This window comes from Pocillopora damicornis, chromosome 1 (genome assembly GCF_964200805.1).
Source record: "Pocillopora damicornis chromosome 1, jaPocDami1.2, whole genome shotgun sequence".
NCBI lineage: Eukaryota > Metazoa > Cnidaria > Anthozoa > Scleractinia > Pocilloporidae > Pocillopora > Pocillopora damicornis.
In genome coordinates, this window is record NC_142670.1 from 37,857,629 (window position 1) to 37,882,264 (window position 24,636).

Genomic DNA, 24,636 nt, shown 5'->3' on the forward strand with positions numbered 1-24,636 from the left:
GAGACCTTGTTTTTTTTCAGCGAGATCACAGTAACTTGTTGTGGTGTAAGAATCGTGATCTTGTTGGTTTAACTTAAATTTCTGACTTCTTCTTTGAGAATCGAAGTACAGTGAAGAAGCTAACCCATTTAACATAACTGAGTATATATTTCTACGTTTTTTTCTCTGCATAGTGTTACCTCTAGACTATGGTAAATAAAGCCACAATCGGAACAGGAATCATTGTCGTTTTGAATTACTGGTACCAGCAAAATTTCTTCTCAAGATCAACACAAGAGCAAGGACTCTATTGGTCAACAGTCGTAAACAAACATCGAGCGATCAATGAAAGCTTGTAAATAATTCTAAGCTAGGATGTCAAAACTATTTCAAAGATGTCGCCGCTAATACTTCGGTCATCTTAGGTACAAGATAATGGGATAAATTCAAAGGTACGTTGTAAAATATATTTCTATTTGTCCTACTTATTGACTGGGCCTGATACACGTGACATCTCCTTTGATTTGTCATCGAGCGAGAGCTTCACTGGTGCGGGGCAGCACGACAAGACCGTTCTGAGTTCATATCTGTAGAATTCGACCATCGTGTGCAATGTCTGGCGAAAAAAATTTTTCTCTAAGGGTTTTCTTCATAGTCATATAGTAAAAGCCAAAATCTAAAAAGAGTTCCAAGGCTAACTAAAACTTATATCACGAGGCGTATTTCATCAGAGTTCGACTCGACGCAATTATCTTCTCAGATTATTGTTTTATTGAGATTTGCTCCTTAGAGAACGTACACATGCAACAGAGAAAGGTTTAGTTTTCTTAGATGGATCCATACGATGCGATGGACTATGAGAAGCAGAGACTCAGATCCCCCGATATAAAGCTAGCTTTTTAACTTACCATCTTAGAATAAAAAAAATTGCAGGCTTTTCCCAATGGCGGGCTCGGACATGCGAGTGTATTTCATCATTCCGTAAACCCAGGTCTGAACTTTTGCTATCTTAATTTTGATCAGCGATTTTTACTTCCAAGTCTTTCTTCAAGATTTTACTATTTTATACCATGAATTTTTTTAAGATGACAAAGGAAACAAAGTCCCTTCCGGAAAAGAGCAGTAAGGAACATTGCATCCATAAAATCACAGTTGAACCAGTGATATTTTGTTACGCGTTTGGGATAATTCTTCACGTCCCAGTCATTCAACAGTATATCCACCGACGAATCGCCGAGGAGAAAGGCATTATCTACAACACTACAGCTAGTCTAAGTAATTGCGATTCTATGCGAGCCACTCGAAATGGAGAAACTTTAAAAATGCAAAAAGAAGTTCAGTCCGAAGCTTCCTTTATGCAACTCGGCATGGTGTTCTCTGCCAGTGCCCCGTCACTTTTGGTCGCGCTGTTTTTAGGGGCATGGTCCGACCGCGCGGGGCGAAGAAGAGTGATGGCTTTGCCCATATTTGGAAGTGCAATAGAGTCAGCCATAATATTATGGGTTATCGCGTTCAATCTTCCCATCCAGACGTTACTTTTAGCAGGATTTATAAATGGGTTGTGTGGTTTCTTCCCAACAATGGTTTTGTCGGTGTTTTCGTATGTGGCAGATATTACAGAAGAGTCCCAACGTGCTTTTCGACTCGGAATCCTAGAGGCAACTGCCTTTATAAGCGGTATGCTCAGTCATTTAAGCAGCGGTTGGCTAATAAACAAAACAGGTTACAAAGCACCGTACATGATGATTTTATCGCTTCACACTTTCGCGCTGTTTTACGTAGTTTTAAAACTTCCTGAGTCAAGAGCGAAACATTTAATGGAGAATTCCAACGTAAAAGTGTTCAGTTTACATCACATCCGGGTCATCATATGCATCTTTACAAACCCTCGATCTGGCGAAAGATGGCGCATGTGCATACTTATGTTTACCTCTGGCCTTATGATTGTGTCCTCGATTGGTTTTGGCAGTGTCATTGTACTTTACGCCATCGATCGTCCATTGTGTTGTAATTCTATCCTGATTGGCTATTACCTAGCAACGAGCTTCTTTGTGCAAGCTGTTGGGGCCATTCTTGGACTGAAATTTTTAAAAATGATCTTATCAGAGCATACTCTTATGCAAGTAGGAATGATATCTGTGATATGTTCACTGGTTATGATGGCATTTGTTAAAAGCAAGAGAGCGTTGTTTGTTGGTAAGTTTGGCCCAACTTGCATGGCTGACACTATCTGTAAATTCTGGGTGGGAGGAAAAAACATTTGAGTTTTGGTCCTATAGTGAATTAGTGCAGTGGACTTCATAACGCTATCGAAGGGATAGGTCACTGTCCAATGGATAATTGTTAACAACACACACTGTGCTATTCACCTGATAAAGATTAATCCAGTAAATAGCGTTGTCCACCCTTCCAAAAACCGGGATTAGATTGGAGGGATTGGGTTCGAGCCTTACCCTGAACTAACCAAGAAAGACGATTTATCATACTCATACCCATTGCCTTCTCCTACCCCCTCCCCCCCCCCGGGAAATTTATAGTGAATTATAGTCAATAGTAAAGGAAATGCTAGAGAAGTGGGAATTTTTTTTCATGACTACAATCTTAACAAAGAAGGGACCGGCAAACTTTTTGGTCGTTTAACTCGTCTGAAAACTGAATAAGCTCTTAGGAACTCTCTGGCGGTCATTCTCCTACGCAGACTGCAGTAGTGAGAGCACTCGCCTCTCACCACTGTTGCACGGGTTCAATTCCAGTACCCGGTGTCTCACGTGAGTTGAGTTTGTTAATGTTCGTCAGGACCCAGAGAAAAAACCCTCATCAATGCTCCGAGGGTTTTTCCTCTGGGTCCTCCGGTTTTCCTCCCTCCGAAAAACCCAACAATGGACAGGAAGAGTCACCTCTTGGATTTTCTACCGCCAAGTCATTATTATTAATAAGTTGAAAAGTTAACAAATAACTATGGAAAAACGTGGCAAGTCACATAATTATGGTCTAAATGACCGTTAGGTAAAGAGCTAAAACTATAACATGTGAGCATAATATGGTCATAGAGAAGTATAGCAGCGCGATAATTGTGCCTTTATAATACGCTAAGGAGCACTAAACTTCTTGAATGGGCGTTAGTTCCTTTTGTAGCCTGTCTTGGTGGGATTCCAACACCAGTTATCAGAGCCATGATGTCCAAAATGGTTGATCCAGATGAACAAGGTAAACAAAATGCATAGCTTAAGAATTTATCTACAACTTCTACAAATCATTTCTTTCATCTGCCGAACTGGCATTCGAAAAAAAAAAAGACAAATCCTTCTGCATACGGCGGACAAGGGACTAATCTTAAAATAATGAATAACGATGAATTATTTTGGAAAGGGGCTTTGATTTTGAGGAGAATTCACCCACTTACCTTGTTGCTCTCATGTCTGAGACTTTAAAGATTATTTAGAGGAAAAAATTTGGAACTTTAAGATTTACCAGAAATCAAGGAAAAGAGTACGTTGTTACTTGCCGAATCCCAACTTGCACGTTATTTTGAAAAATTCCTCTTGTTTTGCTTTCAGGTGCATTGTTTGCTGCTGTTGCGACTCTGGAGACAGTTTGCACTCTGTTTGGCGCCGCCCTATTTAACTCCATTTATCCTTTATTTTTACACATTGGATTAAATGGGTTTTGTTTCCTTGTCATGGCATTTCTGATGATAGCTGCCCTTATTTTGACCGAGTAAGTCATCTATTCTATTTTCATTCATCTATTTTTGTGGCATTTTTTCTTCTTCAATTATTTATTATCAAGTCCCCTTTACTGACATATCAGTTCAAGTTAAAGCCTTTGTCGTAAATGATCTCACGACAAACAATCACACTGGTTTGATGGACACTATTTTGTTCTCCTACTCACTAGTAGTTCTGATCTCACAATCAATCAACCCAAATCACCTATCATATTTTTGTTCTTCCGTCACGAACCTATCAACAAATTCAATATAACGCTTCGGTCACGACAGTCTTGTTCTACACTGGAGGCCTCCTAGGTTTACCGATCGATGTAGGGTTTTGGGATTCACCACCGATTTCTCTATTTTTCCCTTTTTTCATTCATGATATAGTATACTGTTTCTTCACAAAGAGGACAAAGAACCTAAAACCCCCGCCCTCACCCCGCTCCCCCTCCCCCCCTCACCCCGCCCCCCCTCCCCCCCCCCCACGTCTTACTTTTCCTTTATTTTCAATACTAAATGGAGCACGTTTTTTATTTCTTAATAACAGGATCTTAAAGCGCAGGGATCAAAAACCAATGGATCACCAAAAAGAAGAACGTAAGTGATAAAACGCTTTACCTTCAGAGATTAAAATTACCAAACCATCATGAATCTCGACTTGAAATGGATGGGCGATTTAAATGGCTTTCGAAATAGTAGATCTGTTAAATTACTGACTTCAATTTGAATTTTGGAAAATGGCTGATCCGTGATTATTCACTTAAGCTATGAAGAAAAGGAAACTTTTAAAGTGACTTACAGCCGCGCTCCGTTCTCATCAGTGCTACATGTACCTATAGATAATACATTAGAAAGTAATACTGATCATTCTTCCATTGCATTTAATTAAAGGTCTGAAGCCCGAGGAAATTATCAACGATGAAAAGAAAGACCAAGACTGCCCTTTAAATGAAGATATAGAGAAATAGCTCTTTCAAAGAACCTTATCTATAAACACGGGTCAAATATATGGGAATGTCTAAACTTGATATTTTGAACGGATACTTTTCTTCAAAAACTACTTTATTAGAAAAACTACTCTGGTACGAAAAGCCTGCAGTTGTATTCTTATCAATTTTTTTTTCAATAAAGCAAAGAACTACGCACTCTGTCTAAGTTATGATCTTTGATAACGAAGACTCTGAAATATATTCTTGCGATCAGTTTGTATCATTGCTCTCGCGGGTTTCTCGGGGTTCCTTGAAAAGACCAATTACAAGCCAAAAAAGTAGCGGAATGACGTAAGATCCTAAAATTTTTTTTAAAAATTTATTTTGCCTCAGGAATACAGATCACATGTGTTTTCTTTCCTCCTCGTATTACATCTTCCTTTTCTCTAATTTATTACACATGAACATTCAGTCAACACTGAAATACAGAGTTATTATTTTGTGCCCTAAAATCTATGTTACCTATCATAGTTAAAAAACCTTTCACAAACTGAATACCGGTTTAACTTTGCGGTCAATCCGGCTGCCTGAGGATGAAACAGAAAAGGCATTACTTCGTAAAGAACCTTTTTTCCAGTACCTCAACGAGTTTGTCTCCGGTGAGATCAGACAATTTAGAATTCGCCTCGTCTACACCGTAAGTTTTGTTAGTCAGATATCGGATGTGAGGCTTGGCCGATAGCAAGATCTCCTTTATGGTTTCAGCGATTTCTTCTGATTTTTGTCCCTCGTTGGCTGTCAGCTCTGTCATCGTAGCAATCACAGATTGCATCAGCTGGATCGACTTTTTGTCAGCGGTTGAGCGGTCCACTTGACTTACCATACCCTTCAAGTTACTGATGAACGAAGTGACAACCGGTCCTGGCTCAACCAAAGAGATACTGGCAAATTACAAATTGATTTTAATGTTACAGTATAATGAAACTGAAAAACCTCAATCAATAGAGCATTGTAACTCACCATTCACCTCACATGAAAAAGTTGAAATACTGTTTACGTAACGAGGATTCATGAAATAGCACCACTTACCTAATATTGAACTGTTTCAACACAGGTGCCAGCGACTCTGTCAATCCTCCCATTGCAAACTTTGCTGCAGAATACATGTCGTTAAATGGTCCACCCGTTATTCCAAAAATACTGCTGACATTAACAATGTAACCATCCTGCCTCGCTTTCATGCCTGGGAGAACAGCCTGGATCAAACGAACGGATCCAAAGAAATTAACGTCAAACATTTGTTTAATGTGTTCCATTGTCATGCATTCCAGAGGCGCCACACAACCAACACCGGCGTTGTTCACTAGAAGACAAAAAATTTTCACAATCGGTTGCATAAAAAAGACCCGTCCAATAGGCCTTGGTAATCCTCCAACTGGCTTTGAAATAATTTGGTAACCATTAGTGCCTAGTCTCTAGCAGTTCTTGAGATGTCACGCAACACCCAGAGAGCATTGCATGACACTTGAAAGAACAACTGCGAAGAAGGCTAACTCGCACTTCTCGGTTCCAGTGCCCTAACCAGCATGCTTCACAGTGGAACTACAAAACACTTCTTGAGAACAGTTACGACAGAAAAAACCCGAGACGTTATTTCATACAGTGATTTCAATTTTTACTTATATCAGCGGCCTTGTTGGTCAATATCGCAAGTTTACAATTTATCTGATTATATATGGGTTATATTTCTTAATGCTATGCATGGACAGTGGTGCGCAGTCTTCCGAAAATAAAAGTTTTCAATATGCGGTCTCTTGACATTTTCAGCTTTCTTTACCTTTCTTTTGTTGTTCATACTAAAGATCTCATTGTGCTTCAGCTGTATCCAAGCAATATATTTTCTATTCAACGCAGCTTAATTTCCATATATAATATGTGAAGACGTTTTGGAATATCATTTAGCACCTAGTTTCAAATTACTTTCTTTCCCAAATTTATAACTTCAAGACTCAATTCAGTGTGGAAGATTTCAGCGCAGTTGTTGGAGAACAGTTACGAGACCTAAACTAAATGAATGCAAAAATATGTTCGCAAAGTGTAGGCACATTAAGGAATAAGGAAACAATTTCTTTAAACGATAATGTTATATTCTATCGCTTGAAATTTTCTGGTTCAATTAACTTATTGATAGGTAGTCAGAGTTGTTTTTGCCTTGTTAGGGGTGAAATAAGAGAACTTGGATGGTCTACAGCCAGTCGAATTCAAGACTATGCGGCAAGTGATATCGGTCCTTAGCGAATGGCAGTCCAAGACCAAGAATCCTAGTATGAAATTAATGGAAAATTCTAGACGTAAAATTCTAGACGCAAAAAAAAAACAAAGAGCTCTCGCTCCACACCGTTTTCTAATAATATCTTTCCCCAAATTGCATAAATTGGGTAACTTCTGTTTACGAATAAAGCAGCTTAGGTGAAGGCCACGAACATGTATCTGGTTGTAAAATGGCGTGATTATAGATCATCGACGTTAACCTAGAATTTGAGATACTGTTATTTTTTCGTTTAGTCTGATCGCAATTCACTCCACAATGTGACGATAGTTTTCGCCCCAAAACTGGAAAACTGACTCTTCGCGGACGGAACAATTACAACTGGGGGAAATAACTCTGTAGAGACGGCTTGGCAGCGAGAACAGAAACTCGTCACGATTTCCTGGTACACGGAGATCTGCTTCGAGCGAGCTTATACGGACGTCAAGGATAAGACAATCTTTGGTTCCACAGTACTTTTATTCTAGGTCAGGCCAACAAGCGACATGACCTCTAGCATACTCTAGTTTGTAATCATCAAAGCTGTACAAGGTACTTGCTTAAGAAGTAACTGGTGTAAAGTGCTATTGTTACAAAAATTGTAATATTTGAATAAGGACACAAAGGAGCGGAAAATATTCCATCTGTTTCTACGACGGAAACAATCTCAAAATTTAAAAGACGGATGCAATAAACTCTAGGCCATTAAAGTAGGAAACTTACGTGCGAATTTACAGCTCTGATATAGAAAATTAGGCAAGATTGGTTTGGAAACCATTGCATGAAAAGAAATTAGATTTACGAGTATAAACTCAGCTGCTATCTACCATGAAAACCAATGTTTCCAGAAAGACCATTAACACCTATATTTACCTAAAAAGAACCCATGTAATAAATAACAAAAGTGCCGACAAGCAGGTACATATGATGAAAGCGAGTAACAACAAAAATCTATTCAAAAGCTACTGTGGTTTTTATGCATTTTTTGACTTATTAAAATGAAAGGACTTGAAATGGTTAAATGTGAAAGTTTACGAATAAATATGTTCCGAATAACACACACGGGAAAATCAGTAAATTTTCCCGTAACAACAATCGCTATCATTTACTTATTCATCAAGCAATATGATCAGAATATGCTAAAGCACCTCGATTCGTTGTTCCTAAACTGCCGTTCGTTCTGTTTTTTTCTGAACTTACCAAGAACATCGATCTTCCCCTCCTTCGCAATGATTTCTTCGACCACGCTTTTCACAGATTCGTCACAGCTTACATCCATGCACATAATGACCAGTGTTTCGCCGAGTCGTTCCTTTTCTCCCTCTTCCAGACAGGTCTTTTTCTCCAGATTTCTCATGGTTGCGTACACCTTAAAACGTTTTTCGGCATCATTAGCTAAATGAAGTGCGGTGTGAAGGCCGATACCAGTTGAACAGCCTGAGATTAAGACGATCCTTGGCGACGCCATTTCAATTAACCTCTGGGCTAAGTTAAGCTCTGACAAAAACAAAGAAGGAATATGACCCCATCAAGTAACCGGAAGTAAATCGTTCTATGGCAACCGGAAATAGGCTTCCGTTCAGAGTTCACCGGGCAAGTTGCTCTACGTGTTACTGACTGATAACCCATCTTTGGTCCTCACTGGCGTGAGCAGGTTACCTCGTGATTGCAATTTTCACATTCGTAACTTCAGGCATTCAATTTCGCGATTACGTGACTTTGAAATTTAACTGAGGCTTAGCCCTGGAAACCCTAGATATTGCTGTGTCACGCCAGCCGCTTTTGATTGGTCGATAGAATCTTCTTTGCTGTTTGTAACTGATTACAGAACAACGACCTCGCCCACGCAACGCCTCGATCAACATTGTAGGCGCATCACAGTCACGGAAGAACGAACGAACGAACGATCGCAGCAATGGCTTCATTTCGTGTGGTTTTAATCTCCGGTTGCTCCACTGGCATTGGCCTAGAAACTGCCGTGCTTTTAGCCAAAGATCCCGAGAAACGTTTTAAGGTGTACGCTACGATGAGAAACCTGGACAAAAAGACGGCCCTTGAGAATGAGGGAAAGGATGCACTTGGTGATACATTGATTATCAAAGCCATGGATGTGAGCTCTGACGAATCTGTCAAAAGTGCCGTTGAAGAGATAATTGCTCAAGAAGGAAAAATCGATGATCTCAGTAAGTGAATTTCGAGGTGTCCTTGATGTAAACGAGCTAAGAATTCTGAAAAACTCAGATGTGTTACATTCTATTTTTTAAGTGTATTCACGCACCATTTCAGGTCGAATTATTTACACAGGGGTAGTCATGAAAAATCTCTGCGCATTATTGAAAGCTCCACCACGAAAATAATCGTATTTTTGTTGACATGTTTATGCTAGCACCACTTTTTCATCTCGCAGGATTAATTTTATTTCAAATTAACAAGAGATGAAACCGATATCGTAGATGCAATAAAAGCTAAAATGATTTGCATATCAGAATGCTGAAAATGATGAGTCAGAACAATAGAGCCCTGAAAACAAAAGAGCAGGACAAAGCATATTTGTGATGAAGCTTTATCAAATGACTGTGAACAGATGAAAATCATAGATGTGAACTGCGGATAAAGACGTGAATTCAACGGTATCATACAAGTTATCGGTTCAAATCCCGAACAGGCCAAAGGTTTTTGTGAGGCCTTATTTTCACTGCTGCTCAAGTAGTGTTCATTACTGCGTAGATCGCTTTAATATTCACGAAGCTTTATCTCTTGGTAAAAAGGGAACTTCTTGTCACGACATCTGAGAGTGCATTGCCAAATAAAAATAAACCTCAGAATGTCAATGACTGTCAGATAGAAAACCATTAAAAGCGAAAAAAATTCATCAAATATGAGCTGCAAGAATATTGCAAACACGAAAGACAAATTCATAGTACTATGACAAGATTTACGAGAACTATTTTTAGGTAAACAAAAGGTCCTGATCAACATTGTGCAATCTTAAAAATAGCCTTCGAGCAAAGTTGAGAATATATTCATTAGACTAATCTTAAATCGACTATTGCAGTCAGATAAATAAAATAAGAACATAGAGCATAACATTCATCTCTAATGTATTTCCTTGTCTCGCTTTAGCTGCTAAATTTGGCCAGAAATAAGACAGCCTGCTCCCAGACAATCATTCAGCCTCTATCAGTTCACAACCTGCCTAGCCTTTCCTTCCCCGCTCGTCGTTCGTTTTTCGCCTCATGCCGTTCATGAGTTAGCCCACGTGTAGCCGTACCCTCCCCCTCCCCCCCTTAGAGTTTCACCTTGTGTTGCGCGCGGAGGGTACGGCTACACATAGGCTACTCATGAGCTCACGCTTCGATGGAAAAGTAGCAGAAGAGATTGGTACTCAGGTTAGTCTGCATGGCTCTATCTGACCTGCAATCAGTCGTTCAGTTTATTTTCCTCGGTAAAGGGGTGTGGGGGGGGGAGCACCATTGGATCTTACTTCATACTAAAGGTGGGTTGGGATCTTTCATGTTTCACTCTGTCCGTTTTCTGTTTTCAGTAAACAACGCTGGTGTTGGTTGTGTCGGTGTTCTGGAGTGCATGCCTATGGATCAAGTCAAACAATTATTTGAAGTGAATTTTTTCGGAGCTCTTCGTTTGATCCAGGCTGTACTCCCTGGTATGAAAGCGAGGGAGAGTGGGTACATTGTGAATGTCAGCAGCATGGCTGGGGAGTTGGGCGGACCGTTTAATGACATCTACTGTGCGTCAAAGTTTGCTCTGGGAGGACTCACAGAGTCACTGGCACCTGTGTTAAGGCAGTTCAAAATCAAGTAAGGATCTTTCCCTTTTTTTTTTTTTTTTTTTTCGGTTTTGCGATGATATATTGCAATTTCAATCAGAGAGCGGCTCAGTAAGACAAAGTGATCATCGTCATATGATGATTTCAAATAAATTTTTAAATGATTGATAGTAATCATTTGAAAGTCTTTTGGTTAACTTTAAGCAAGGACAAACAGTGGCCTAATTTTAGGGTTCTAATCCTACCTGGAGCATCATCTTGGGCAAGACACTAAAGATACCTCTCTCCACCCTGGAGCCGGGGGTATAACATGAACGTGTCGGGGAAACTTGACGAGCCACAGGAAAGGGGAGAGGAGGATCAGGAGAAATAAATCACTCTCTCCTTCCTCCAGGGAGGGGAAGGGGAAATTATGTTTCGCTTATTTGCTTCAAATTCATTTTATGGAAACCAGGAAATGAATCATAACAATCGACCAGCGTTCGACATATGGTGACGCGAAGAATAGGAAATTTTTTGACATTCAAGTCCGAATTTTCGGTCAAATGGAAAGCAATCACTTATTTCCTCTGTTATTTTTTATTACTACTCTAGGATCTCATTGGTGGAGCCCGGACCTGTTGGCACTTCGTTCTTCGCTAACATACAGAACGTAGATTCCTCCACCGCTGACCAAAAAACTGTCCAACTAATGAAGAATTGGTTTGACTACATAAAGGGGGCACTTGGTCCGTCAATCTCTCAGAAAGGGGAGGAGATTGCCCAATGCATCAAAGAGGTTCTCCTTTCAGAGAAACCTCACTATAGATATCTAACCAATGATAAATGTTTTGTTGAACAGATAAGTGCTAAGCTGGCCGATTTTTCAGGCGATAAGCTCCAAGAAATAATGGGAAAACATTGCTTCGGTCAGAATGAGTGAGAGAAACAGAGAATGTGAACAATGTCTTAACTATCTTTTCTCAAGACAACTGCATTAGGTTTTTTGGTAAAGAGTAAAGAAGCTGATAAAGAAGCGCCTTCAAATAATTTTATGCAATAGTTTGTTAGTTAGGAAGATTACGTAGACTGTCGAAAAAGAAATGATTGTATATCCACAGTAAAGGGGAAATTAATTTCATAATGATTTAGATTTCGCAAAATGATTCCTGTAACAAGAGCTTTGATCTCAATAAAAGTGTGCTTTTAAACTACATTTTATTCTTCTTCCGTGAGAGTGTGCCTGCATGGAAACTGGATGAATAAAAGAGATCTTCATTTTCATATTTTCATATGTATAATTCTATTCCAATAATCTACATTTTCGAGCCTCTGGCAATTTCTCCGGCGAAGATAAGCGGGTGATTCAAGAATACATTTATTGATAGAAAAAAGGCATGTCCGGCTTAAATTTTTGTCGGTTTATACTCCTTTTGGAAAATGTTAACCACGTACCGGACCGGTGTAATCAAATAAGGGGGAAGTAACGTATTCATTGAAAAACGTAGACCATAGAAAGCCAAATTAGAACGTCTAGGAAATTTGGTTATTTGTAAGAATATTTCAACATAATGCTGACCTTATGACACCATGCATATTAATATTCTTATCCACATTTTCCGTTGTAAACGCATTGCTTGGTGGCGGATCATTTAACAATCTTGCTGCATTGTGGTAAGTCCAATCAACAAATAAGGAAATACATGGACTAAAGGATTTAACTTCATTAACTTCCTTTCATCAATGACTGCATGTTAGGATCAGTTTGACAAAAAACGGAATTAACAATTCCTACTTTCTCGTTAGCATTAAAGTTCTTCAGTCCTATATCGAGGGTCATTTGGTAAAACCTTCTTGTAATACAGTACTTTAATTTTGAATTACATTGGCGCTCTTGAATAGAAAACCACACTATTTAATTATCAAATGGGCAGGTGGGATACACCTTAATTGTTGGGTATAAGACCACCTTAATTAGTCGTACATCCTTTTTGGATCATAGAATAAGGCATTCGATGACGTATTAATCTGCACCCCTGTAAATTAAACCAAAAAGTTGATCCCATCAGAAAAGGAAAAAAGGGACACGTGCTAAATTTTCATTAGATTTTAATCTTCCTTCTCTTTAGGTCGTTAAATAGAGCCTTCTGAAGCTGAGGGATGTTTTATTATGTAATGGGTTACAAGCGCTCTTATTCACTATTATTGTCGTCTGGCAAGGAAGGTTGAACTCTGCGTTTAAATCCAGGTAAAATTCTGCTCAACACAGTAAACGCTCTGAACTTTCAACTGCCTCGAACTGAAATCATTGTGTTGCCTCAAGTTATACAAACATTTATACATTTCTTAAACTTATATAGATAAGCTTAAACTTATATAGATATATTTAATAATCCACTTTTTGATGTATTTATTCATTCATTTATTTTGTCGAACAACCAAAAAAACATATCGTAGCAAGAGACTACAAGCGATGTGAAAACAGAACTGCTGGGAAGAAACCCATTGGAAAATGAAAATATATTAGAATTCATTTACGGTACGTCATGAGGCCAAAAAAGCAACACAGTTTAAAGTTACAATAAATTTTCCGCAGCAATAATACATGACGCCGATAAACATAAAAAAAAAAAACTTTAAATTCATTTTTTTAATGATTTTAGAAGTAAAAATCAAATATCGGTCAACACGATGATTTTGGGATATGGGTAGATTTAAAATTCTCGACGCAAAAAAAGGAAATTGGCTTCTTCATATCCATTTTACGATTTGCTGCCTAAAAAGCTCAAATACTTTACTCTATTCTTTCAGGAAGGCTCACACACATTGGACATTATGGAGAATAGAAACGCTACAATTCGATTTAAATTTTCACAACAACATTCCAAGGTGGCGCTGTACAGTAAGGAAGCTCTCAAGAACGGTAATGAAGGCACATCAAACTGCTGCAGCCTTTCACAATCCTTGGGTATGCGGCAAAAAAACTTGATGATTCATATGTATTAGATACGATCGCTTACTGCGCTGGTAAACCATAATGATGTAACGTTTTAAAATTAAAAAAAGTTTATAACAATAAACCGTCTTTCCAACTTTTTACAAGCACGTGTCAACTCCCTTAGGGCTTCAGAAAAAACACTCGGGAAAGTTCCAGAAGCGAGAAATTAAATTTAAAAACAATTACTCTCAGGTTGGTTTTCAAGGCAAGCTCTACCACATGATTTACGGTTATTTAAAGTTGCCACCCCTGGAAGCCTTCGGTATGGCGTTTTCTGTGGCCGGCTTCCCATCAGGAAGGGCACGCGCTTTGGGCCATACACAGGAAGCGTCGTTCGTTTAGAGCAAAGAGATTCCGTTCAAGGCGAGTTCATGTGGGAGGTACGTAATTTGAAAGTCATAAGCTTTTCCTTAGAACTTTTTTTACTTCTTGGATTATGCTTTTCGCTGCGAAACCAAGGAAACCGCTAAGCCTCCTCTAAATTCTTAGTCAGAGGAGACGAATGCATAACCTAGCTCCCCTCCCCTCTTGAATTATTTTATCATTCTTGCAAACGTTTTGCTCGTTTCCACAAACTAGTTTCCTGTGTCAGGCGTAATAAAATTTCGGCGTTTTTCAGTTGTCAGGCCAAGAAGAACTTAGAAATTTGTACACCTTAATTGACGACATTAGACGTTTTGAGAAAGCAAAATGTACTGATTATCACTCCTCTTATAACACTCTAGATATTTATCGAGGGTCGCCTTGGCTACTTCATTGATGGAGCTGCAAATCCGAAAAACTGGATGAAGTTCGTTGATTGCGCCTACCATCCAGCGGAGCAAAACTTGCAGTTAATACAGCAAGAACAATTTTTGTATTACGAGGCCATAAGTCTGATTACGGAGGGGGAGGAACTGAAAGTGTGGTACGGTGAAGGATATCGCATGTTCATGGGGATACCTTTAGGAATAAAGAGTGGATCAGATTGTGAGTGAAGCATTAGGCGTCGTAAAACTAAAAGCCGTGCAATAATAGCCAATTAGAACAACGGAAGATATTGGAAAGAGCCAATGAGAATTCAAACCAAAAACAGGCAAACTCTTGATTAGTTTTGGTTTTGAATTTGATTGTTTGAAAGAGTGGTGCGAGTTTTTCTTTACCGATCACATGATGAAGTACGACAAAAACACAGCAATCCAGGGTTACTTTAAACACCTTGTATCGAATTGCTCGATCAAGATTGGAGCTTCTGAAAACTGAAAACGGTCAAAGTTATTTCAATAAAACATTTTTATTTTTATCGTGGGGGCAACTAAAAATCAATAAATTGCAATAATGATAGATAAAAATGGATTGTCTAGTCAGCAAATTCTTCATTGCAGATGGTTCAAGTTACCCCTGCCATTGTTGCGGAAAAGTTTTCTCTTACAAATACTACCGCGATCGCCATCTTAAATACACGAGCTGCGTTGACTTGGGTGACCGGAAGTTCCCCTGCAACCTGTGCAACCGCTCCTTTGAGAAACGCGACCGTCTCCGCATCCACATACTCCACGTTCACGAGAAACACCGTCCACACCAGTGTGCACAATGCGGCAAAAGATTCTCCCAGTCTTCAAGCCTCAACAAACACACACGAGTTCACAGCGGCGAAAGACCCTACAAGTGTCCCTATTGTGCCAAAGCCTTCACTGCTTCCTCCATACTGCGCACGCACATCCGTCAACACAGCGGAGAGAAACCCTTCAAGTGCAAATATTGTGGGCGTGCATTTGCATCACATGCAGCGCATGACAGTCACGTGCGGCGAAATCATCAAACTGATTGTAGCGATAGGAATAAGGCTCTTGAGTTCTCTCGCCTATTGTAACTTAGCAACCAGTATCTTGAAATGGCTTCATCTTAAAAACAATGAATGTAAACAACAACTTTCACTTCTCACCTTTGCTCAAGACAGTTCAACCGTCTTTCATTACATTGATTAATTTACACACCTAGAGAGTAGTTCTTTTCCCCGAAAACAAATATGGCAAAATATTAAAAGCTGAACATAGATCTCTAACATTATGTACTCGCTGACATAAATTTTTTTTGAGCGTATCAATTTGCACGAATAAGACGGTTATGAACAGAAAATTAGGACTAACTGCAGTCTTAGTTGTCTCTTTCAGTGCTCAGTTTTATATGACGGACTGTCTCCGACGAACAGGCTTTATTCGAGTCCCAAGCATATCCTCTTGAAATTTTTAATTGATCACATAATTTTATTCCTTACAAAAAGCATCTAGGTAACTTTTTCTCATCTATGTACGATGTAGTGCTACTGTTAAAAATGGATTTTAATTTACCTTTTTATTGACATACTACTGTGCATACAAAGCAAATTAACTTCAAATTTTTCTCACGCGAAAGGCTTTGAGATAAGCAAAGGTTAAATGCTACATCAATATCGATGAGTTTCGTAAAAAGACGCTTTCAGATGCACAAATCAACTTTACGAAATACTTTACCACAATTCCAAATTAGAGTTGCGTTTAAGTTAGCGAATTAAATCAGGCTTCTACTTGTAAATAGATTGGGGTTATTTTGATTCTTTTTATGACAAGATTTTTTTTCCTATCGATTTATGCAAGAACGTTTTTCGTTTTATTTTTATTTAATGGTATTCATTGCTTAAAATTGACACGGACGTATTATAAAAAGACGTATTGAAGACTTTTTTAAACATTGATGCCACCTGCGTTGCAATATCACCACCATACTTGTTTAACCAATAGGAATCTTTTAATTTTTAGACTTCCATCAAAACCATGCCTTTAATTATTTGTTAACTCATCGTTGTCGCGCAAAAAGCAAATTCACCTGCGTCGAAAAGTTTAGTATGTCACCTTGCGCGAAAACCCTCGTGTTCGAATCGGATAATATCTGGATCGAGTGCTCACTGTAAGTAAGGGGAGAAAAAACAACCAAAAGAACCAAAGTTTTACGTTTGAAGATCCAGAAAATAATATGCAGAAGTTAAACTCGCAAATGAAAAAATTGTTCTTTGTATTTGGGCTAATTACCTGCACGATTTACTGCTCGCTTGGAAGCCAAAGCCTGGTAATTAACGTGGACATCTTCCTCGAGGAACAAAATTCTGATTTGACACAAATTGTACAAAATGCTATGCAGCGTTTTATGAATGACCATAAGAATTCTTCAGATTTAAGTTTCAAGCTTATCAGCTATAACAGGATGATCTCCGATATATTGAGCTTAGATCAGGTGATGGGTCTCAATTATAACCAATCTAGCTCGCTGCACGTGGCAATTTTTGTTCACATTTCGAGTCATGAGCTGGTTTTGGCTTCCATCTTGGAAAATTCAAATATTCTTACTGTCGGTCTGTTCCAAACAAATGGAATGTCTAGGACACAGGTAAGAAGGATTGCTCTTTTCTTGATTAATTGTATTGTATTAGGCATAGATCCACTGAGATATGTTTTTATTCAAAACACTGCATTATTCAATTGTGGCTCACCTTTATATTTCCGTTAAAATCTACGTCATATTTGTCATATAATTTTCCCTTTTTTGGCTTCGCTTTGTCAGCACAGTACGTTGCGTTGAATCTTTCACAAAGCCACTTCAATAAAGACATATGAATCCTTTTTTTGAAACAGAAGGTGTTTATAAAATCAATGGACTAATTTTCGATGTGAAAAACACTTGTTTTGACTATTGCGTTTGTGAATTCAGCTGCATTTCGTCTGAAAGAATTAATTTCCAAGAATTGTGTCAACATTTTGGTTTACCACGGTTTACAAGTACTTTAAGTACTGCACCACAGAGGAGTAGCTTTTTCCGATTCAACCATTTCATTACATTTCTTTTCCCGAAAATTTCACCGATTCGAGAATGGAGTCTCGTTCAAGCCTCGCCTCTCAAAAATATCCGTTAGGGAATAAAGCAAACAACCCTTGTTTTTTTTTTTCCATTTGCAGTAAGTGCCAGCTGTATTATTTCTTCAACAAACGCAAAGAAAACCATAAATGATTTTTCGCTATTTACGAATCGTTTCTTCCTAATATCTTCGGTTACTAATGTATCAAAGATGACATTTCCTATTTTGGAAGTGACTCTTCTTTTGCACAAATTGGCACAGCATTGATTGCCATAAGCGCAAAAATAGAAAATATATCTTAACACACATCGCAATTTCTACAATTCCCCTTGACCTGGCGTATGGGTATATAATATAAATGTAATATGACAAATTTTATTTAATATAAAAAGAACAAAATGATAAAATAAGAAGATATATAAAAGTGATCAGTTGGATATTTATACTAAAGGTAATGAAAAAATATCAACTAGCTTATCATGGTACGTTAGCGCAAGCTCCGTTTAATTCTGAATAGAGAGCATTTTGCCACTGGAGACGGCAAACATTCACCAGCTGAGCACCCACGCATACAATTTATATAAATAATGTATCAAGTAATATAACAGAACTCATCCTACACTTTTTGTAATTCCAGTGTTGCGTATACCTTAAACTGGGGCCGGAGAAATAATATTTGAATTCTAACACTACGACAGATTATTGGGCTGTAATAAACCAACCACACGGTACGCTCTCGCAAGGCTAGCTGGGTGATTTTGTGGTTAATTGTCATCCACTGCAATCGATCCACGAAAAAAAAAATGTACCACTTACATGTAGTTCAAGAGAATGCATAAACCATCGCATGAAAATACTGCTATAAAAAGTTAGTCCATTTGGTACACACTGTTGTATCTAGAAATTAAGATCGACACCGATTGTTGGAGTTAATTTAAAGAGATTGTGCATCTAAACTTATTCAATTGACAGTATTTACTTTCATAACAGGAAAATCCAGCTGCTTTTACTAGAGTGGCGTCCCCATCGATGATACACTACGCGTGTACCATCCGAGACCTAATACAAAAAATGGGCTGGCGCACACTTAGTTTTGTATTGTCCGCTGACTTAGAAGGAAGAGTTCTCTCGGACGCATTACTGATATCCTCAAGAGAACTGAAATGGAATATTCTACATACAGCTTGGCTATCGGGAAATAAAAATGTCACCGAGCTACAATCTTATATCAAAAGAGTCATGTCCAACCTTAGCGATGCTGTCATTGTCCACGTGCGCGACTCATATAATGATGATTTGTTCCGAATAGTCCAAGCTCAAGGTGTCAGTCACCTCAAAGCTTCTTGGGTACTGACAGACATTGCTGCACTTGGGGTGTCGGACAACGAAGTGTTACCCACCGGTTTTATCAGGATATCTCCATGGAAAAGTCCACAACATGATTTTATGGAGGATGCTCTGTATGATGTGTTTCAACTGATCACAAAGTCGGTAACCTCCACCGTTGCTAAGACAGCTTGGGGCGACACATCAGTGGAACAGTCTGCACAAAAAACACCAACAGAGTTTCAGACGGTAAAGGAAATGAAGAAGTAGGTAGAATTTTACGGTTCACGTATCTAACTAGTTCGTCACCATGTCCCCTCCACTTCCCTTGCCGCCATTCTTTCCATTCCCTTTTATTTCCTCCTTCGTCTCTTCATCCTTTTCATTCCATTTCTTTCCTTCTTCTTTTTCTTTCTTGTCCTCTTTTTTTCTTTCTCTCTTTATTTCCCCACTCCACCTCTCTCTCCCTCTGTCCTCTCCTCCTATTCAATCTACTTTCCATGTCCTTCCCCCTCTCCTTCTTCCTACTGCTTTCCTCTGCCCCTACTACATCTCCTTTCGTCCATTCTTGTTGCATTTCTGCCTAAACTTCCGTCCACATTCTTTTCCTATTGCACGTCTACCTCTTCCCATCCTCTTCTCATCCATTTACTCTTCTACCTCCTGCCTGCCTTCCTCTTCTCTATTTCCTTGTCCCAGATCTCCCTCTATTTGTCCTACTACGCCTTCTTCTTCCTCTTTCTCCTTCTCTTTAACCCCTTACTCACGAACCCTTCTTTTTTCTTCTTTCTTCCTCCTTTTTTCTCATTCTTTTCCCTTTTAAACTTTATTTACCAATCCTAGTTTGTAAAAAAAATTTTTTTTTGAATTAGGAAACTGAAAAACACTTTCTTCGCGGGGAAGTCGTCTCTATTCGAGGATCCTGAGTTATCTAAGGGACCTTTTGCCACCATGGGTATTTTTAATCTGCAAGAAGATGTTTATGGATGCAAACATTGGGTATCTGTGGGTCTAAGGACTTATTCAGGAATGGCATTAGAGACATTTCACGCTCCAAATGGGTATCACGTTTCCCCAAGTGTTACAATTCCGAGACCCATTGTGCGCGTTCCCGTGGTTTCGTATCCGTCTTGGGTAGAGGCCGAGATGCCACAGGACACTTCAGAGAGTACCATTTTGTGCATGAAAAGAGGTTACATGTGTTGGAACAAAACTGACACAGGAGTTGTCCAGCTTTGTTGCTTTGGATTTTCTATCGACTTGTTGAGATCTCTTGAACGCCAGCTTGGCTTCGTTCCCGAGATTTATCTCGTCTCGGACGGTCAGTACGGAATTATTGATGAAGAGACGGGAAAATGGAATGGAGTCATGAATGAGTTGGTATCGGGAAGAGGTGACTTAGCCTTAGACCTGGTGATGACAGAGACACGGCTAAAAGCAATCTCGTATTCAATTCCATATCTTCCTCTTGCTTTGAATATCCTGGTGAAGAAAGACGGGCCGCTTAAAAATGGTGAGTATCGTTTACAACAGTTGCATCGTGTTAAAGATCTTGAGTGATAATCCAGTTGTTACATTGGTGGAATGTGAGTCCCGAATCCTCAATTCTGAGTTTGAGCCACAACAAGATCAATGGGTTGTTCTTATTTGATCAAGACTGTTTACTCACGCAATGGATTGTCCACCCAGAGGTAAAAATCGGTACTGGCCAAATGCTAGGAAGACCCGAGGATATTCTGGGAATAACTACCCCTCAGCTATGTGAGTCAGGAGTCATTTATTTGGTCTTAGGTACCCGAGGCAACTCCCCAATCTCCCCCCAACCCCCCTTCCCCCTTACATCGAGCCATCGAGTTACCCTGGCTGAGTTACCTAAACTTCTATGAGTAACGCAACCAAATGTTACTGAGGAGACTCGCAACGGCCGGAAAAATTAAGTGGGCGAGTTTTCATGCCTGGATAAATGGAGGACAACCCTGGCAGGCGGGAGAATTTTCTCTTATATATAGTTCGGAGCACAAATTTGTCGAAAGTGTAACCTGCCTGGCAGAGACTGATGTTCTTCAGGGGGGCAGGGGTTTTTTAATTACCCGAAACTATATAATTAGGACCTCTTTTTCGATTGCTGACTTAGCCATGTTGCCTAATTGTGTTCTTTTCTTACAGGTAATGCATTGCACTCCTGGTTACAGCCGTTTAGTGTCTACCTGTGGGTGGCCATCTTGGGAACATGTAACCTTATCTTAATGGTAGTCTGGTGGCTGGATAGAAAAAGTCCATCAGGACATCATCGTATTTTTAAGGAGAGTGACGAGAATGGATTTACGATGCTAGGTTTGTGACCAGTAACCACTCTCAAAATTTAAGATTCTCTTTTTTTTTTTGTTATAAGTTAGCAGTGACTCCTAGTGGAAGGGAGCTAGGTAAGGCAAAACAGTACCCACTCCACAACTGAACAGAAATCGTGGACTCGTCATCAACATTAGAAACAGAATTCAATTGACTTAAAATGTCGTCACCTTAGGAACCTCTCCAAACTTTATCCAAAGTTAGGAGGAGCGGTGTCTCTGAATATTTATCACTGTTGTAGTGAAACGTTAATTAAGCGGACACTGTGTACTAAGTGAGCATCAACTTAAGTTTGACGTCTCATATTTACTCTGAATTAGCCTCAATCCAGTGGACATGGACATTGAAAATAAGTATTTTTGTGATCCTCAGCCTGTATGAGACTATCGCCAGCAAGCAGGGTCCCATAGGTGTTTGGGTTGTACGACTTTTGACTCTGTTACTTCACTATAAGTGAGAGGGGAAAGGGGGCGGGGTGATACTTAATTAAGGACCTCCATCGTGAAGACCGTTGTTTTAATTTTTGTCACTGCAGACGCCATGAGCTATGTTTGGGGCGTGGCATTTAGTAAAGACATCGGAGCAGAGAGGACCCCTCGCAGTATCAGTGCACGATGTGTATCCACAGTATATGCGTCCATGGCTTTGATCCTTGCTAATACATATTGTGCCAACATGATGGTTTTTTTGGTTGAAGATCATTACACCTTGCCAATTGATGGAATAACAGACCCTAAGGTCTGATCTTAGTTTTTTGTTGTTGTTGTTGTTGTTTTTTTGTTTTTGTTTTGTATAACGTGAAATCTTCAATTCATGAAGCAGATTAACAGATCACCATTTCATAAAAAGGTAGATATCGGGCGTGGTAAAGCTACTTTTTTCCTTTGCGCAATAGAAATTGTGTAGTAGCGAAGGAAATATTTTCTCCGTGATTGTAGTCCAACGAGGATTACCCGTATTGTCTACACGGGGAAGTTAGTTTCTCGTTTATTCTCCTTGAGGTTGAGAAAAAGTCATTCGGCCTGCCCTCAGTTGGACCACGGACTTTTTGACCCAGAGCAAAATGGGCCTCTTTCTGAATATTCTCATCGAATCATAATGAATTCTTCATCTATTTATTTTCTAGTTGAGAGACACATCCTTTTATCCACCGGCTGGGTTTCAGCTCGGTATTCTGAAAGATTCCTATTCGGAGGCGTATTTCAGGAATCATATAAATGATGATATCCGACAATTATACGAGACTAACATCAAAAACAATCTGCTGAACAATTTAACCGAGGGAATAAAAAGACTTGAAAACGGGTAAGTGCTTGGTGAATTGAAAACGAGAGCTTTGTCTGACAATGGGCGGCTGCAACCTCGGCTACTTACACTCAACCCCAGTTTTTCGCGCGCGCTCAGAGTTATAAAGCCAGAACTATTGCTGATATGAAGTGATTTCTCTCTTCTTAACAGTGAAATAAACGGTTTTGTTGACGATTATTTGTCATTGAGAAAGGCCAACAACAAGATTGCTAATTGTCATTTTGGATTAGCTGGACCGACCTTCTACACCTCTGGGTTAGCGTTTGCCATGCCCAAGAACTCTCCTTGGCTGGAAGAGATCAATAAAGTTGTCTTCGATATGAAACAAAATGGAACCATAGACTTACTGGAAAAGATGCACTTTGATGAAAAGATGTGCTCCTCTTCCATCGCTAAGGAACTCAGTCTCTTGAATTTAAGTGGACTTTTTCTGGCTCTCGCTGTGACCATTGGGTTTTGCTTTCTAGCCCTTTTAATAGAAGTGTTGGCGATATTCCTGTTGGTGAGATTTAGGCATCATTTAGGAGCACTCGGAAAGTTCTCTGTGCGATTGTTGTTTGACATTGAGAAGGGCGAAGAACATCTTATAATGCTGCAGTATTCCTCTGAAAAGAAAAGAAAGTGTGTTCAGTTGGATGTAGTTAAAATGAACGTAGCAACTCATAAGAGCCAGCGAGACTCCGTCAATACAGTAACTTCTTTGGGAACACTTCAGTTGGAGAGAGGCTTCGAGGCAGCCGAGAGAAAAACACGACAGTTAGCTAACGGATCTTTTGTTTCTAATCTAACCTCTGATAGTATGCTGATGCCGTTTACAGATGATGGTTTCTATGGGGACAATTTAACCTCCACGGTAACGCCGCTTTAACAATGCTAACATAGCATATCACACATTTAGCCAATATATTCCCAGAACCACTCTTTCCACGAATGGCCGAGTAAATACAATAAAAGAAGGACTCTGGGAACGAGAATAATAAAAAGTGTAAACGAAGAATGGCTTGAAATTGTTTCGAAAGGCCAAAGTCATTTTTGATAAATAAAACGCTTTTGTAATGATAATAATTTTCTTAAGATAAGATAAAATTGAATAAAATTAATTTCATGTAAAATGAAATCGTCACGGAAGCAAACTGAAGTCATGCCTTGACTGCCTTGGAACTAAAATTGTTTGACATTTATAAATTTGTAAAACAGCGAAATAAAACCTGAAATAAAAGAATATAAAAGAAGATACCTACAATGGTGGGGATTTGTAAATTAGAGACGTTTCAACCTCAATGGAGTACATTTTGATTTCATAAATTAGACAAAGTACAGCACAGCAGAAATTTGCACGGAAAATCTTGCATCCACATTAAGCATCTTCAACGAATGTAAGAGAAGAAAATATCGCCTAATAATGAACAAAATTTATTGAAAGACTATCTTAGAATTAGCTGCCTTTATGCAACTTTCGTTAATAATTTTCTGATTTATTTTTATGTTCGTGGTCATGCAAGTTGCGAGTCAGGCTCAATTTAAGGCTACTTAGCACCTTCGCGAGTGTCCTTCGGGTGCGAGATTATAACACCTTCCTGATTCACTAACTTTTATTTTAAAATACGTTCACTTAATAACTCGGATGTCTTTAAGCGTTTTTAGTTGTTACATCACTCTTTACTAAAAACATGAATGACTGTTAGGTATTCTTTTCTCAAAATAGCAATACCTTGTTCATGCGCAGACGGGTCTTCTATCTAAAAAAAAATCAACTAATAGATTTTGTCCGATTTAACACCAGATCTCCATGACTGACAAGGCTAAAAAAAGCATGTCAGACAATGAGGAGAATTCATATGGTTTGAATCTTGGTAGAGAAAAGACTAGAAAAAAAACATTTAAAAAGTATATATATGTATATACATACAACGAAATTTCAATTTTTTTTTTTAGTAGCAATTCAGCAGCATTCAGTTTTCAATTTATTTTTTCCAAGTTAGAACTAGAACACCACGATTTGGTCACGCGCAAATGGACAACACGGTAGTAAATATTTGTCACGAGGTAAAACGAGCGAAAACATGCCCCATACAGTCTGTTGTTAAAAA

General features: G+C 39.0%; 5 protein-coding genes across 5 annotated transcripts; 4 read left to right on the forward strand and 1 right to left on the reverse strand.

Moving 5' to 3' along the window:
* The first annotated feature begins 9 nt into the window (after positions 1-9).
* On the forward strand, positions 10-4,836 carry LOC113674364 (proton-coupled folate transporter). Its single transcript, XM_089210489.1, has 6 exons — positions 10-431; positions 1,065-2,175; positions 3,103-3,186; positions 3,537-3,696; positions 4,242-4,291; positions 4,586-4,836. Exons 2-6 carry the CDS (start codon positions 1,065-1,067, stop codon positions 4,660-4,662), a joined length of 1,482 nt encoding a protein of 493 aa, XP_089066615.1. The 5' UTR covers positions 10-431; the 3' UTR covers positions 4,663-4,836.
* Positions 4,837-5,062: 226 nt separating this feature from the next.
* On the reverse strand, positions 5,063-8,420 carry LOC113674339 (retinol dehydrogenase 8). The gene is made up of 3 exons (XM_027190817.2): positions 8,132-8,420; positions 5,713-5,986; positions 5,063-5,564 (listed from the first exon to the last, which is right to left on the reverse strand). The coding sequence occupies exons 1-3, from the start codon at positions 8,397-8,399 to the stop codon at positions 5,234-5,236; spliced, it is 873 nt and encodes a 290-aa protein (XP_027046618.2). The 5' UTR covers positions 8,400-8,420; the 3' UTR covers positions 5,063-5,233.
* A 356-nt stretch (positions 8,421-8,776) lies between these two features.
* On the forward strand, positions 8,777-11,913 carry LOC113674385 (retinol dehydrogenase 8). The gene is made up of 3 exons (XM_027190870.2): positions 8,777-9,114; positions 10,476-10,749; positions 11,313-11,913. The coding sequence occupies exons 1-3, from the start codon at positions 8,847-8,849 to the stop codon at positions 11,638-11,640; spliced, it is 870 nt and encodes a 289-aa protein (XP_027046671.2). The 5' UTR covers positions 8,777-8,846; the 3' UTR covers positions 11,641-11,913.
* A 407-nt stretch (positions 11,914-12,320) lies between these two features.
* On the forward strand, positions 12,321-15,739 carry LOC113674369 (PR domain zinc finger protein 14). The gene is made up of 6 exons (XM_089210502.1): positions 12,321-12,371; positions 12,827-12,945; positions 13,509-13,665; positions 13,888-14,075; positions 14,421-14,664; positions 15,060-15,739. The coding sequence occupies exons 3-6, from the start codon at positions 13,533-13,535 to the stop codon at positions 15,545-15,547; spliced, it is 1,053 nt and encodes a 350-aa protein (XP_089066628.1). The 5' UTR covers positions 12,321-12,371; positions 12,827-12,945; positions 13,509-13,532; the 3' UTR covers positions 15,548-15,739.
* A 786-nt stretch (positions 15,740-16,525) lies between these two features.
* LOC113674335 (glutamate receptor ionotropic, NMDA 1) lies at positions 16,526-23,782 on the forward strand. The gene is made up of 7 exons (XM_027190813.2): positions 16,526-17,097; positions 18,554-19,155; positions 19,762-20,402; positions 21,056-21,223; positions 21,774-21,976; positions 22,365-22,543; positions 22,697-23,782. The coding sequence occupies exons 1-7, from the start codon at positions 16,687-16,689 to the stop codon at positions 23,412-23,414; spliced, it is 2,922 nt and encodes a 973-aa protein (XP_027046614.2). The 5' UTR covers positions 16,526-16,686; the 3' UTR covers positions 23,415-23,782.
* Positions 23,783-24,636: the final 854 nt, after the last annotated feature.

Bases quoted from the DNA above. Each gene is read 5' to 3' on its own strand.
- LOC113674385 (XM_027190870.2), top strand. From the start codon at position 8,847: ATGGCTTCATTTCGTGTGGTTTTAATCTCCGGTTGCTCCACTGGCATT. The intron at 9,115-10,475 runs GTAAGTGAATTT...TTCTGTTTTCAG, and splicing joins AGGAAAAATCGATGATCTCA to TAAACAACGCTGGTGTTGGT. The intron at 10,750-11,312 runs GTAAGGATCTTT...TTACTACTCTAG, and splicing joins TTAAGGCAGTTCAAAATCAA to GATCTCATTGGTGGAGCCCG.
- LOC113674369 (XM_089210502.1), top strand. From the start codon at position 13,533: ATGGAGAATAGAAACGCTACAATTCGATTTAAATTTTCACAACAACAT. The intron at 13,666-13,887 runs GTATGCGGCAAA...AATTACTCTCAG, and splicing joins CAGCCTTTCACAATCCTTGG to GTTGGTTTTCAAGGCAAGCT. The intron at 14,665-15,059 runs GTGAGTGAAGCA...TCTTCATTGCAG, and splicing joins AATAAAGAGTGGATCAGATT to ATGGTTCAAGTTACCCCTGC.
- LOC113674335 (XM_027190813.2), top strand. From the start codon at position 16,687: ATGCAGAAGTTAAACTCGCAAATGAAAAAATTGTTCTTTGTATTTGGG. The intron at 17,098-18,553 runs GTAAGAAGGATT...CTTTCATAACAG, and splicing joins ATGGAATGTCTAGGACACAG to GAAAATCCAGCTGCTTTTAC. The intron at 20,403-21,055 runs GTGAGTATCGTT...CTTTTCTTACAG, and splicing joins AGACGGGCCGCTTAAAAATG to GTAATGCATTGCACTCCTGG.
- LOC113674339 (XM_027190817.2), bottom strand. From the start codon at position 8,399: ATGGCGTCGCCAAGGATCGTCTTAATCTCAGGCTGTTCAACTGGTATC. The intron at 5,987-8,131 runs GTAAGTTCAGAA...TTTGTCTTCTAG, and splicing joins GGGGAAGATCGATGTTCTTG to TGAACAACGCCGGTGTTGGT. The intron at 5,565-5,712 runs GTAAGTGGTGCT...GTAATTTGCCAG, and splicing joins TTGAAACAGTTCAATATTAG to TATCTCTTTGGTTGAGCCAG.
- LOC113674364 (XM_089210489.1), top strand. From the start codon at position 1,065: ATGACAAAGGAAACAAAGTCCCTTCCGGAAAAGAGCAGTAAGGAACAT. The intron at 3,187-3,536 runs GTAAACAAAATG...TTTTGCTTTCAG, and splicing joins GGTTGATCCAGATGAACAAG to GTGCATTGTTTGCTGCTGTT. The intron at 4,292-4,585 runs GTAAGTGATAAA...ATTTAATTAAAG, and splicing joins GGATCACCAAAAAGAAGAAC to GTCTGAAGCCCGAGGAAATT.